The 12,097-nt window shown below is 50.6% G+C and overlaps 1 protein-coding gene across 1 annotated transcript; it reads left to right on the top strand.

The window, feature by feature from the left end:
- The first annotated feature begins 1,837 nt into the window (after positions 1-1,837).
- Positions 1,838-11,305, top strand: ism1 (isthmin 1). Its single transcript, XM_084021341.1, has 6 exons — positions 1,838-2,443; positions 6,860-7,075; positions 7,774-8,041; positions 9,462-9,605; positions 9,698-9,787; positions 10,026-11,305. The coding sequence occupies exons 1-6, from the start codon at positions 2,306-2,308 to the stop codon at positions 10,541-10,543; spliced, it is 1,374 nt and encodes a 457-aa protein (XP_083877467.1). The 5' UTR covers positions 1,838-2,305; the 3' UTR covers positions 10,544-11,305.
- Positions 11,306-12,097: the final 792 nt, after the last annotated feature.

Consider the following 12,097-nt stretch of genomic DNA (forward strand, 5'->3'; position numbering starts at 1 on the left):
GTGTGAAGGTCACGTGTTTGACTTCCCACTGCCCTCAGTTTCAGCCAGAAGTGGGCAAATGGTCGGCGCTGGCATTCGAAACATCTGTGCAGCCCGACTACTGGTGGCAAGGCCCCAGAGACCTGCCTCCTTTTGAACTCGCAGATCCAAATACACTGCACTTATTGGAATGGCATGTAGCCGCCATTCTGAAAGGGGGGATCCTCCGCTACGCCTTTGATGTCCACCACTGTGTCCAAAGCAAGGCGAGCCATTCTCTCCGCTCTCTGTTTTCCATTTAGACGGGAGATTTTTCTATTCTGGAAAAAAAAAGGGATTTTTTTGAAGTGGAGCAGACAAAGAACAGATTTACATGGTTTAGACAGCTATGCCGGGGCCCAGAGTGGGACTGTAACTGAAGACCGCAGTCAAGCTGTACACCACTTGTTAACAGAGAGCATAATGAAGCAGGCCACGGTGTATTTGACTGGAACAGGCGATGACTTTGGAGCACTTTCTCGTATATTTGAGACTAATTCAGAAATTTGATCTCATCAGGTATTTGTGAGACAATTAGGGCAACTTCAGGATAAAAGGGTATTAATGGAAGACGATATAGGTTATGGTATTCATCAAGAATTCCCTCTGCTGGCATTCTTTAGAATAATAAGTAAGCTGCCACTCAGAACAGTTGCTCACTGTGCTTCCTGGCACACGTGGGCTTCAGATGGGCAGTCAGAGTTAAAGTTTAACAAAACTTCCCGTCACTCCGAGGACTCATGGGAGCCTCGGAATGGAACTAATGATGATCCTTCGTGGCTTTTCTTTGGTTCCTATTCAACACATTTCAAAAAACGGCCAGCGGTTGAATATAGAAAAACAACCCGTTTGTATTTATGTTGCGGTCTAAGAGCTGCTCCACTGTCACGATCCCGCCGGAGCCGCGCGTAACGCGCATGGATGACGCGTAAAAGTACCCAAGGCTTTTTGTTATGACGCGGACAAATAATCCGGAACATTGCTGTTCCACTTGTGCCCAAACTGAATGTATCAACTTCAAAGGTGACAAGAGACAGAGATGCTCCGGGTCTTCTCCACGCCTCCGGGAGGGGAGGGGGGGGGCTCAGCTGAACGGTCACCCGGGCCGGAGCGGCAGCAGCATCCCCGCTTGGTGCGTAATTTGACACAGCGACCTGCCCTTTGAAGGGGACAATAAAATAAAGGCCTAATCACATTACCAGCCATTTGTCTCGCTTAAGCGAAGTGTTACGGCACCTTCCGTCGGAGCGTTTTAATCAAAGAGCTGCTGCTGCTGCTGCGCACATGTCACCGGACAGAGAGGGAGAGGGAGAGAGGCGGACCTCCTGTGACGCGCCTCCGGGTGCGAGGACGCGCCCGGTGCGCCTGCGGGGACCACCGGGGTTACTTGAGGTTGTTTTCAGGGAGTCCTGTATCGGGGATGATGCCATGCTATTCAGTTAGTTAAATAAGGGAAGCATCATAATATAGTGTTGGTGTCGTTTCGAGCCCTAACTTTGGTATTCGGTGTGAAGCCGGCCGGACAGCAGTGTGTGTGTGTGTGTGTGTGTGTGTGTGTGTGTGTGTGTGTGTGTGTGTGTGTGTGTGTGTGTGTGTGTGTGTGTGTGTGTGTGGAGGACTGGCTGGAGGAGAAAGAGTTAAGCAGGGGGAGGGCGCCCGCACAGGGGCGTGTAGTATAAAAGCACCTCAGGAGCGCACACCAGCAACAGCGTGCGTTTTCAGTGAGCCCGGGTTTGAGATGGTTTTCCTCCAACACGACTCGTTAGGGGACGCTCGGTGGGCTCAGGACGCGCAGGATCATGGATGAATACTGACAAGATACATATAGAAATCCGTGTTTTTCTGGTAACTATACCTGCATGAACTCTTTCCTCCAGAAGGTAAAGTCTCGTCGGACGGAATGAGGACACGACCAGAAAGGCGTGAATGTGGCGGGGGACACCGCGGGGCAACTGGGCTGCAAGTTTCCTGAGCTCGGAGGTCTGACGAGGCGCAACAAGCGGAGGGGGGGAAGCCGGATCAGCCGAGAAATCAAACTTTATGACCCATCAGTGAGAGGATCCTGATTTAGGACGTTTACAACAGAACCCTCTCCTCCTCCTCCTCCCACCTCCGATCCTTTTCCCTTTCATTTAACGCAATTGTGATCCCCGAAGTGGCTCCGAAGTGGTGTTGCGGCTCCTCGTCCCCGGCGGATCCGGAGATTGGAGTCTCTGCACCGGGAGGAGGCGGAGTCGGAGCTCCGGCCGCCACACCGCAGGAGCCCAAGAGCGGCCGCGTCAAAAGGATGGTGCGTCTGGCGGCCGAACTGCTGCTGCTCCTCGGACTACTTCTCCTCACCTTGCACATCACGGTGCTGCGGAGCAGTCCGCTGCCGCAGGGAAACGACACCCTGAGCCTGGTTCAGGACGCCGCGCTAACAGAGGTGAGTCTGGGGGGGGGGGGGGAGGAGAGGCGGGGATGCTTGAGGAGACATCCGATGCGTAAGGTGATATCCGGGGTCACAGATGGGTTTGATAAAAAGCTCACCCAGGTGAAATGCAGACCCCTGGGGGACCCCTAGTGTGTTTTGGGGGGGGATGTGGTGTCCCTCAGGGTGTCCCCCCAGGGAATGGCAGCGAGACAGCAGAGGGATGGAAGATGAGGAAGGGTCAGAGATCAGCCCCCCCCTGCACCAGACGCACATCCTTATTGGAGGGGGGGTTAAATGCTAGCTGCAGGCACTTCTCTGTCATCATGGGCTCATCACTGTCATCCGGAGGCGGGGGGTCAGAGATGAACCCCCCTGAAGGAGATCAGAGATCAAGTCTCAAGTCCGACTCATTTGATTTGATGCTGCACGAACAGATCAGATGTCAGTGAAGAAGAAATAGAAATAGAATAAGTCTTTCCGACGTTGTGGTCTGGTGAAAATACAGGTTTTAACGAGACCTTCTTGGGGGTCATGCTCCGGTTTAGAAGGCGCCTCAACAAAAAAAACATTCACAAGGAAGACATTTGTCAACGTGACACCGTTTAAGACGGGTTTAACAGTTTAACTGCCCCTTTTTAACATCAGCATAAAGCCGACTCCAGCAGAGCCTCCGAATCCAGACTGGAGGGTTAGGTGGACTAGAGGGACGGGTCCGGGATCAACAGGCTTTTTTAGAGGGTGTGAAGCATCCTCCAGCTGCTTGTTGATGTATATTTAGCATGCTACTGACATGCTTTCGTCACTTCCCGGTGATGAATGCGTGTCCTGGAATGGTTGTCCCTTCATAAATACTTTTATTAGGGCTTTTGGGGGGAAACGAATGGAAGGGTCTCATATCTCCACCGTCACTGCAACATCACTGTGTTTATGCAACACAAGGTTGGATGAAAGCTGAAGAAATATTCCAGGAATTCATCAAATATTTGTCACATGGCCAGATGAAGAGGATGAGGAGTTTCTCCTGAAGAAAAAAATACTAAAAACGCATGCCACCCATTCCAACCCCAACATCTCTCCTTCTTTTTTTCCCCCCTCCACATTTCCATAGAGACACTGGCTCACGATGAAAGACTCGCTCACGCCCCCCGTGTCGAGCAAAGCGCTGAATGTTATTTTGCTCATGAATGCTTCGCCGGTCCCACCACTGAAGACGGTGATGTCATCTTTCTTTCGGGGCATGTCACGGCCCAGGGGGTGTATTGTCATACCGAGGTGTCATATTTGAAAATGCCATTCACGGGGGGGGGGGGGGAAACACAATGACAGGATGCGGATCCGTGCACCTGTAGGAGGAGGAGGAGGAGGAGGAGGAGGAGGAGGAGCTTTTTGGGGTCAGGAAGGCAGATTCAGCCAGTGTGACGCTGTATTACAAATACTCCGGTAAATAACTTCCCAGTGTGAGGCGTGTGTGTGTGTGTGTGTGTGTGTGTGTGTGTGTGTGTGTGTGTGTGTGTGACAAGGGGGAAGGATAGTGTTCTCGTCCACCTCCGTAAGTGTAGTGCTGAAAAGCATCTGGCACAATGTGCACTGCCTTCATTTCCTGCCAGCCTCCCTGGGGGAAGGACCCCTGAGTTGCTCCCAATTGAAAATGGAGTCATGCCGCTTTAAGCAGCCCTCACAAAGTGAAAAAAAAAGGGGGGGGGGGGGGGGAGCGGGAAAAGAAGAGGAGATATTGTGAGGAGGGGGAGAGGGTTTGTGTTGTGTGCAAGTGTTCATTCATGGCTATTGAGAGGGGAGGGGGGGACATCCTGGGAGGCCCCAGATGAACCGAGGAATGGTGTGTCACTTTTGATCTCCAAATTAAAAGCCCATCGACGAGGAAGATCCCAGATGAGAGATAGCGACTGTAAAATCCACCGAAGGGCAACGCTGCCGATTCTTTTCGGAGCGTTTAAATGACTCCTGTGCACCGTGTTGATGTCTGGGACGTATTAGAGGTGGAAAAATGAGAAAAACAGCATGTTTTTCTCATTACGTCGTGTTAAAAAGCTCCACCGAGAGTCACCCGGAAGAGACGGATTGAGGTGTTTATGTCGACGGAATCGGGAATTTACGGATTTCACGCAAACTGTGATCCCTTTCCCATGACTTATTCCTCATGTTGTGTATTATTTCCACTGTTTTCTCCTCAATGGTGCTGAAATATTGATTGGGACAGATAAAAAATAATCAGTTATTGGGGTGTATAAAATGTCAGTTTTTGTCCAGATGGGAATATAGATTTGGTGAAGGGGAGCAGCTTAGAGTTTACTATACAATCTCATATGTTTCCTACTTACAAGTCAGCTCAAGGCTTTAATCAAATTACACTGAAGGCTGATATCTATCTATGTTTTTGCCAACAGGCTGCATCTGTACAAACTCCAACATGGAACATTCTCGCCAAGCTATCTGCATGGATCATAAACAAAAATCAAAAAATACATCAGCGCTAAACTACCAATATTTGCAGATACACTGAATAAAACATCCCTGCTGGGACGAATCAAAATGTTTCCATTTGACTTTAAATCAATCAAATATGTGTCAGGGTCAGATCATCTGCCTGCCACGTGTAATACGCCGTAATATGACACAACAGAAGATTCAGATTAGAGCTGCGAACGCTGTGACTGGCTGTGTATGAGCGGTCTGTGAACGGTGGCGGCGCCTCGCGGTGAAATGACTGTTTGTAGCATCGCTATCATGGAACGGAGCAACTTGTGTGGTCCGCAGTTCAAATCCTAATAACCATACAAATATAATCCAGCTCGAGGAGATCACCTGTTTATTTACAGCTCCGTGTGTGTGTGTGTGTGTGTGTGTGTGTGTGTGTGTGTGTGTGTGTTTACATTGTGATTGGAGCTGTAAGCTGTAAGCTCCCTCAGTGGAGCTCAATTACAGCCACTGAGTGACTTCTGAAGGCGACTTGAAAGACGAGGTTATCACGTGGGCATCTAGAAGTACTTGTGATGGAACCAGCGAGGGTCCTGAGTCGGTCACATGAAGGCTCCATAGCTGATGTACACATTACCTTTATCCCTACTGAGCCATACTGGTTCGGTTATTTTTCCCCTTCAGAATAGTTTTTCCTCCAATTTTATAATTTTGATAAATTCTCATTAAGAACTCAACACTTTATCTTAAATCTTTGTTATTATTTTTGTGGCTCTTCCTCCTCAAAATTATGGGCAAATGCATAATCCATGTAATTTTTCCCCCTATAATTTTATTTTATTGATTTCTGTGGGTCATCATAGTTCAGTACCAGGAAGTACATCAAAACATCATCAGTTTCATCAAAATTCCATCGAATTCAGGGTTCCATTTTTTACGTTCAATGCTTCCTTCCATACTGATAATTGGCTATACAGACCCTACCCTACGCATAATCCATGTAACTATGCCGTTGTTTTTAATTCTTTCTCAACTCCGTGTGTGAATCAGGAAACGTCTCCATCCAGCAAATTAAGAAAAGTCAACTCACGTGTCACATTTATTAGAATCTGTCCTCCCTTCGTTTACAGTGTGGACCTTGGCTGGACACAGAAGGCTCCACCGGGGGAGAGGGGGCGGGGTTTCATGCTTTCATGCCCGCCACAATGTGGCCGAGCTGACACGTTGTCTGCGACTGGCCACCGCAACCCGTACGGCACCGCTGACATATTCTCAGACCTCGGGCCGGCCGCAAAAACACTGGGGAGGACGAAATGGGACGTGAAAAAAGAAAACAAGGAGACATGATTGATGGTTTCCTTTCATCTTATTTTCTGCCACCCCCAGAAAGCTTGATTGCCGACTACTTACGGCTGTCCGTCCAATCGAGGAATAATTGTTCCTTCTGTGGACACCTGACAGGCGACATCTGTCCTCAGCTGCCCTTTTTGGGATGAATTTACAACCCCTCCCCCTCCGTCGGAAGACCAAATGTTGTTTTTGTTTCTGAATTTTTGCTTAGATTTCTCAGTTTAGCAGGAAACCCGTCATACATGCTCTTTTCTCCCAGCATGCACCAGTACATGCTAAAAATGTCCAAATCCTGTAACTGCGGTAAATCAGTCAAATCCTGGTTAAAAATGGAAAAGAACTATACAGTGTGTGACGGTGGCCCTGCATGCAGGCTCGTCATGGATCATATTTGTGTTTGCTCCTGCTTTCTTTCTGGGCTCCGGCTAGCCGAGAGTCCGCCGTCCACAGGATTTATGACAGAGGTCACGACCACAGGAACCTCTGTCAACATCAATCTAATGTTGCCGAGTGTGCGGACTGTAGATGCCGAGCAACGGGGCCCTTAACATTCCCACCAAAGGGAATCACGTACGCTCTATAAATATGACGATAATCCACCATAAAAAGTTAAGACCGTGTTCTTTTTCCTCTCCTCTGCAGAACAACATAAATGCAAAGAGCAGCTCGTCGGCCCAGCTGGCTCCCGAGGACCGGAGGTCCGGTCCGGAACACCGGCTGGCCCACCGGCCCGCCACCCTCCCCTGGGTGCAAGGCGGCAACGTGCACAGGGACGGCGCCGGAGCCTTCCTCCTGGATCTTCACAACTTCCCCGACCTCTCCAAAGCCGACATCAACGGACAGAACCCCAACATACAGGTGACCACGTGTGTCCGCGCACCTGCTTTGATGCTTTTCACTGCTAAGACGTGGCTACTCGACCGCACGGGACAGGAAGAGCAAACAGGAAGGAGGAGAATCATGTGGTGCACATCACTACCCCCATTTCCCCCTCTGGCTTCCTCCCCTCCTCCCCCTTTCACACTTCTCACAGCGAAGCTCTCGCGTCCATCATAACGACAGCAGGAAGACAGACAGACAGCTTATGTAAATGTGCGGTCCCTCGGTGGTGCAGATGGCCTGGTAACCGCTGCCATGTTTAAATCACCCCCCCGTCTAATCCAGCGAGGGGGTCTTTTCCATTTCTGAGAGCATCGCTGCTAAATCCGGGCACGAACAAAGTGTATTAACATCTCAAGATGTGGGAAGAGAGCGGAGCAACCAATTGAGCAAGGGCGTGAGGCTGTGTGTGTGTGTGGGGGGGTGGGGGGGTTGTCTTTGATCCTGGGATTCATCTGGCTTTCATGGTCTGGAGGAGGCTGAGTAGCCCTTTGAACTTTGTGTTTAGGTGGAGAGAGCCCAAGAGGTGGGAGGGTGACTGTGGGGCAGGGGTGGTGCCCCCCCTCCCTCATCTGGGAGGCACATGTGTTAGGACAGAAAGGGGGGAGGGGGTAATATCGTGTGTGTGTGTGTCATCTCATAATGCTAAATAAGAATCTTTCTCTTCTTCACTCCAGGTGACCATCGAAGTGGTGGACGGCCTGGAGAGCCACGAGCCGGAGAAAGGCCTCCGCAAGGAGACCAAACCCAACTGGGCTTCTCCCAACTGGAGGAACTGGTGGCCTCGCTCCTCCTCGCCCTCCTCCACCTCCACCACGCGTCAGACGGAGGAGCAGGGCCGCAAATACGGCAGCAACAGCGAGGACAGCAACTTCCTCCGGCCGCCGGCGGACTGGGACCGGAGGGGAGGCGGCGGGGGAGGAAGCAAAGCTCAAACCGAATATGGTGAGTCACGATGGAGGGCGGGGTCGAGGGGGCAGAAGAGTCAGTCCCGAAGGCTCTCATTTGAGCACCCAGGGTTTCCACACATGTAGTCTGATGTGGAATCTGTAATTTGCAGATATGCTGATTTAAGCTGTCACCATAATAAGTGCAGCGGGCCCTTTGGGAGCCCCTGATTGAAGCCTTTAACACTTTTTGATGAGATGGATTCCTCTGTGGTGCGACACGGTTTTTAACGCCCCGCTACATCAAAGTTCAGGGATGGGGGAAGTAAGGAAGCCATTGATAAATCTGCCGCGGAAGAATTTCCACTCGCCGTCGTACAGAATGCGTCCGGCGGCGTCCGTGTTGTAGCATGCCCAAACCAACACGGTCCAACAGGAATGCTGGGAAATATGTCATTTTATCCACTCGCTCTGCAGCGGGTCGGGAAGTGATTTTATAATATTGTTTCTGTTTGAATGTTTCTGGCTCATCACTTCGGTCAGTTTTCATTCAGTGGATAAAAAAAGATATGTTCTCATCGTAAATGTGGGGGGGCGAGAGGGCCGTCCATCACAGTCGTTATCAGGTTTTCTTAATTCTGGGTTTTGGTCTGAGCTGCCACCAGGTCTTTGGCCGTAGTGAGCTTCAGGGAGGGGGAGGGGGGAGCAGGGCTAGATGGCTATCTGGCCTGTATTCATACAAAATGCTCATAATGAGGGGCAGATGGCAGCGGGTGGGGGTGGGGGGGTGTATAGGAAGGTTTGGACCCCGGCCAGAAATGCTTCCATCCCAACATGCCCACATTAATTCTGCTCATTGATGGAGTGCTGCTTTCAAGATGTGTGTGTGTGTGTGTGTGTGTGTGTGTGTGTGTGTGTGTGTGTGTGTGTGTGTGTGTGTGTGTGTGTGTGAGGCGGTCGTACAGCCTCGGTGTAACCGTTTCCATGTACACCCATTACAGTGATCGGCTCAATGATAATTGGAGTTAAAGAGGATTTCTTGCCATTTCACTTCCTATTTCCAAACCAATGGATCACAGACGGGACAAGCGGGATGGCGTCCGGTGCCACCGTGCCACGGATACTCTTACGGCTGGCGGCGGACAAGTTCTGCTCTGCAAATACCCTGCAGCTTTGTCGGATTTAGCAAAACGCTTCCCCCGTTACTCCGCTAGCTGCGTGTGTGTGTGTGTGTGTGTGTGTGTGTGTGTGTGTGTGTGTGTGTGTGTGTGTGTGTGTGTGTGTGTGTGTAGACAGGCTTGCCTGGTATCTGCTTTGAGGGCCGTCGTCAAAGAGAACTTTGAGCTCCCCCCGCTTCCCCTTTCATGCCCCCCCCCCCCTCCACTTATTATTAGTGAGGCATGCTAACAGGCCTGAGTAAGTTCAGCATGTGGCCTGCATCAGAGCTGACGACCCCCCCCCCCCCTTCTCTCTCTCAGACTATATGGACGGAGACGGGGACTGGAGTAACTGGACAGCCTGCAGCGTCACCTGTGGAAACGGCAACCAGAAGAGGACCAGGTCATGCGGTTACGCCTGCACGGCCACCGAGTCCAGGACGTGCGACATGCCCAACTGCCCAGGTAAAGCCTCCGTTTGGGATCACGGAGAGTCTCAATGGAGTCTTTCTGACCCACCTTTGACGTTGCATTCATCTCTTTCTCTAAAAAAAAAGGTATTGAAGACGCCTTCAAGACGGCAGCTACTGAAGTGAGCCTGCTGGCGGGAACAGATGAGTTCAACGCCACGGAGCTCTTTGGTGTTGGTAAGATCCTGATCCAGACTTTCCCTCATTCAGATGTTCCTCTTCTCTATCGAAGACAGTCCAACCATCTGGCAGCAGCGTTTCCCTGCACACACTTAGCATTCCTCATGCTCGGGCTGAGCTCCATTACTGTGCAGGGTGGAAATGTGCAGCAGGGCAGGAAGCTTGCCCACTCTCTGTCTGAAAAACGCACCTTCATGTCCGGTCGAACAGCATCTAACGATTCCCTTTCTTCCAGACACGGACAGCTGCGAGCGATGGATGAACTGCAAGAGCGAGTTCTTGAAAAAGTACATGACAAAGGTGGCCAACGACCTCCCCAGCTGCCCCTGCTCGTACCCGACCGAGGTGGCGTACAGCACGGCGGACGTGCACGACGCCCCCACGCGCCGCGACTTCCGCTGGAAAGACGCCAGCGGGCCCAAAGAGAAGCTGGAGATCTACAAGCCCACGGCCCGCTACTGCATCCGCTCCATGCTGACGCTGGAGTCCACCACGCTGGCGGCGCAGCACTGTTGCTACGACGACAACATGAAGCTCATCACCCGCGGCAAAGGGGCCGGCACGCCCAACCTCATCAGCACCGAGTTCTCGGCCGACCTGCACTACAAGGTGGACATCCTGCCCTGGATCATCTGCAAAGGGGACTGGAGCCGCTACAACCAGGCCAGGCCGCCCAACAACGGGCAGAAGTGTCCCGACGACCCCCAGGACGACGACTACTTCAAACAGGTGGAGGAGGCGAGGGAATTCTAGCCGGCCAAACCTCAAACATGGTGCTGAAAAAAGTCTTTAAATTCAGTTTTAGATCAAATAACAAGAACTTTTGAGGCTCTGAGGAACTCTTTTGAACCAAGAGGACTAAACATCCAACAGGAGTCGGGACACTAACTTGCTCACAAGGAACTTTTCTGGACAGACACACAATGTTTTATATTAAATACGCCTCTGGAAAATAACCATCACCAATAATTCTAACTGATCTGGTTGCTAAAAGGGAGAACGGAGTTTGTATTCTTAAAAAAGGGAAGATTATTGTTGTAGGAATGTTCGTTTAGATCGTGTCCATGTTCGTCTCCATAGGTTGTTTATGTTTGGTGAATCTGAGAGGCCTGTGGTAATAGAATAATGAGAGGAATGTGGTTGGGGGGGGGCAGAGAACAGGGTTATCTCATTTTCTCCCGTTTTATCCACAATATCCAGGTTCTCATGTAAGCTTGTGAGTTTATTTAGCATGCACATTTTGTTCTTTTTAAACATGTCCCTTGTCTCCGAGGCAGATGTTAATTGTAAAAAGCCTGCATTATTTTTGTAAAGTATTTATTAAGTTGTAGCTGTGTCTGAGTTTATGACTTCACATGTGGCTGAATGCTAACTTGAGATTCCTCTCCGAACCCCAAACTGTGGCATCAATGTGCAAATATGTGTCTCAAGTTAGCATTCGACCGTAATAAGAGTGTAAAGAATGTGTGAATTCAAGATTTTTGGAGATATAAATCTATAAATAAATTTTTAAAAAGCCAATGGATGCTAGAGAAACAATCTTTTTGCGTGTGTGACCTTCGTGGCAAACCAGCACAGGTTTCGTCAGCTGCTGTCGAAGGAAAAAAAAAGAAGAAATCTCCAACAGGCGTAAGCCAGTGCACAGGACTTCCATTAGTTCCATCCAGTGTGGCTCTCAGGCCTTCTGATGGGATTGCGATATTTCTCCAGAGGGCGAGGAGGGTAAGGTTCCCCTGAATGCGACTCAAATTCTTTGTCTTTGGCATGTATCCTCACATTCCTGAGTAATTTCTCAGTGTACACACACACTCAATGCAGCCTGTCCGTAGCAAGGACCTCTGACCATTCCCTCTCCGCTGAGTGCTGCAGTCATTGTCGCACAGAGAAAGCCATTCATGGTGCCCTCATTCCTGCAGTGTACGGTCCCAGCTGGGTCGGCTGCAGGCCCCGTCTCCATAATGCAGCAGGCCCCAGCACGTTCCACACCCCCGAGGCGCTGCTCGCAACCGCCGAGCCGCTTCGCTATTCACACAGCACAAATTCCTCCCCACGTGTCCCTTCGACCCATTTATCCCAAACACAAGCCTCCCTGCAGCCCCTTACTGTAAACCACGTAGATGCATTCTTTCTAAACGCAGATACGCTTCTTCCTTCTGTCCTACGTGACTCACCGAGTGTAAAGCTTTCCTTTCAAACCCCCTCTCTTCAATACAAGCATGGTTCCAGGCTAAGATTACAGTAACCGGCGTGGATGGTTATCTTAGCGGGCCGTCTGCTGAACAGGCCGCGCAGATCAAAGCGAGGTGC

Source organism: Eutrigla gurnardus, assembly GCF_963514095.1.
Source record: "Eutrigla gurnardus genome assembly, chromosome: 11".
NCBI lineage: Eukaryota > Metazoa > Chordata > Actinopteri > Perciformes > Triglidae > Eutrigla > Eutrigla gurnardus.

What these genes read in the sequence shown, in the direction of transcription:
- ism1 (XM_084021341.1), top strand. Translation starts at nt 2,306, where the DNA reads ATGGTGCGTCTGGCGGCCGAACTGCTGCTGCTCCTCGGACTACTTCTC. An exon ending in AGGACGCCGCGCTAACAGAG is followed by an intron (nt 2,444 to 6,859) that starts GTGAGTCTGGGG and finishes TCTCCTCTGCAG; the next exon opens with AACAACATAAATGCAAAGAG. An exon ending in GACAGAACCCCAACATACAG is followed by an intron (nt 7,076 to 7,773) that starts GTGACCACGTGT and finishes TCTTCACTCCAG; the next exon opens with GTGACCATCGAAGTGGTGGA.